Genomic DNA, 2517 nt, shown 5'->3' on the forward strand with positions numbered 1-2517 from the left:
TCGAATTTGTCCTCAAAGGTGGTCGTGAATCGGGAATCACGACCATCTTCACTATTGATACCCGACCAATAGAAATTGTCGCCGTGACCAATGACAATTTTGGGGGCCACTTCGGCGTCAGTGTTGGTTCATGACGCTAGCCACAACGTCTTCGGCGTTGATATCGTAGTCTGTATACCCTGATTTTTGGCAGCACGAGTCCTGCGTGACGGTAGTGTCCCAGTCTCCAATGGCAAAAGCTGCCAACGAGTACGTCACGCTGGTCGGGTCCGACGTGATGGACGACGAAACACTGCCCGACTTCTTCGAGGATTTCGTGGGGCCACCAGAGCTGGTCGCTGTGATACTACCCGATGTGGACGTCGAGCTGGATGATGTGCCGTCCGTAGTGCTGGCTGAGCTTGACGAGTCCCTGGTGACCACCACGCCGACGATCACGCCGACGATGGCAAGCACGACCACGACGACGATGATGATGAGTGCGCGTCTGAGGATTGTCATACCGAGCGTAGTTCTTGTCTATAAACGGTAGTTGTGCTTCTTTTCTATTGTCTGCCTTCGCAGTCTGCGGCAAGTTCGAGAGTGAGCTGGTTCCTCGACTTGCCCCTGTCTCAAAGTGCAAAGTGAATCAGAGCTTTGACCAATCGTACGTCGCTAAAAGGATATGCCGGGAATCAACTGCTGAGTGGAAGGTTTACGCGTCGAGTTCATGCAAATTGATACTCCGCAGCACCGAAAAATTGAGAGAAGTCACGGTGTCAATCGAGAGCCGCCAATAGTTGACCAAATTGCTATTGCAATCTATCTTCGATCCACCTGACAATATCGCTACCCGTTTTTTTGCTCAGAGACAATTCGTATGACACACTGCACCTTCCAAAAAGAGCAGATGACACTACTGTACGCAGTTTCTTGCTCACTCTTGTTTTATTTTGTCGACTTTCAGATTGATTCACGACTCCTCTCAAGTTGATGCTAGCTAACGGTATAAATTGGCTAAATGTAGTGCTGATAGGTTTAGATTCTTGACTCTAAACTTATATTCTTCAGTGCAACGAGGTACGTATGTGCACCAACAACTCCATATGTTGAGGCTACGACGGCCTAGAGTACCGTACTCTAGGACAATGATTTGTCGACTACTGTACATTTGAGTGTTCTGATAAGGTACTCGTTGAGGAGAGGCATATCGATTCCAGTCTGCGTAGTAGATGTAATTGAGAAATCCATGCGTGGTTAAATCGTAAGTGTGGTACGCGAGCTGGCGTTAGAAAAAAAGGCACAAGAATAAAGTTTTTGGTGTAGTCACGTTGGACAGATGCAAACGACGGCCAATCTACATCGTTCCTAGCTTGCTTACTGTGCGTGACTTCTAGGAGCACCACTCCCACCGAAACCGCGCAAAACTTTAGAAATGGTCATTCTTTCTAAACCAATTCAAGCGAGGTGCGTCCACGGACGTCTTTGTCCTTCCGATCTAATCCTTTCTCGCTACGTTCGTCTCTTTGCTGAAACATCTACGAGCTTGACGTGCACTCTTTGCCCTCCGCACCGTCGCTAGGAATGTACCAGCAGTGTTTCATTGCAACGCCACCCACTGAAGTCGAGTTAAAACTCTCCGCAAAGGACCACTTGTCGTCAGTCGTGTGATATTGCAGCTTCAGCCAGTCTTTCGAAGCTGTCAACGAGAAGAAGCCATACTCTTGACCGTCATATACCCACAGGTTCTCCACCAAATCCTTAGCATACGTCGGGATGCCACTAGCAGATTCCTTCTGAATGCCACCGCCCGCTCCATTATCACCGAAATGCACACCGAGAGACGCCGAGTAGTCGTGATTTTCACCGTGTGTGTGACCGTTCAGCCAGAGGTGGACTCCCGTATCGTTAATGATGCTAAACCACTTGTCCATACCAGCCTCAGCGTAGTGAGGTAGTGGCTGTTCACCACCTTCCACGTCGCCCACGAGTTGGCAATATTCGCCTCCAGTTGCTTACGAGAGTCATCGCTCCACGCTGTAAACTGAGCCATGCACTTGTCGTACATATCTCCATCTCCACCGCAACAAGCGTCGTCACCTCGTGCAATGTTCGAACATTTGTCATCATCGTCACCAGCGTAGCCATAGCATTGGCAACACACCTCTGTAGCACCGTGCGAGTCAGCATCACCCGAATCAACGTTAAAGATGTCAATGCTTATACCCGAAGCCTCGTCCTTAATTGAGTAAACGTAGAAATGGTCTTCCAATACCCAACGATCGTCATTCGGACTTGTGTACGTCGACTGCCACGAAAATTTATTTTTTAATGAAGTCAACAGGTCATCAGTATCCGAGCATTTGCCGGCACTGTCACCGTCCGAGCAAATGTAGTCGGCTCCACCGTAGTCGTGATTACCGAGGACGTTCACCCACGGCAACGTCTTGATGTTGTCACCGTCAAATTTCGACTCATAGGTGGTTGTGAAACGGGAGTCACGTCCGTTGGCACTGTCGATGCCGTTCCAGTAAAAGT

At 49.1% G+C, this 2517-nt stretch overlaps 2 protein-coding genes across 2 annotated transcripts; both read right to left on the reverse strand.

Moving 5' to 3' along the window:
- Nucleotides 1–128: 128 nt before the first annotated feature.
- Nucleotides 129–501, reverse strand: PITG_21485 (uncharacterized protein; the record flags this gene model as incomplete). The annotated part of the gene is made up of 2 exons (XM_002895022.1): nt 129–170; nt 211–501. 2 exons carry the CDS (start codon nt 499–501, stop codon nt 129–131), a joined length of 333 nt encoding a protein of 110 aa, XP_002895068.1.
- Nucleotides 502–1517: 1016 nt separating this feature from the next.
- PITG_21486 (uncharacterized protein) lies at nt 1518–2457 on the reverse strand (the record flags this gene model as incomplete). Its single annotated transcript, XM_002895023.1, has 3 exons — nt 1518–1904; nt 1949–2379; nt 2424–2457. The coding sequence occupies 3 exons, from the start codon at nt 2455–2457 to the stop codon at nt 1518–1520; spliced, it is 852 nt and encodes a 283-aa protein (XP_002895069.1).
- Nucleotides 2458–2517: the final 60 nt, after the last annotated feature.

The sequence above is a fragment of the Phytophthora infestans genome, genomic scaffold, assembly GCF_000142945.1.
Source record: "Phytophthora infestans T30-4 supercont1.292 genomic scaffold, whole genome shotgun sequence".
NCBI lineage: Eukaryota > Oomycota > Peronosporomycetes > Peronosporales > Peronosporaceae > Phytophthora > Phytophthora infestans.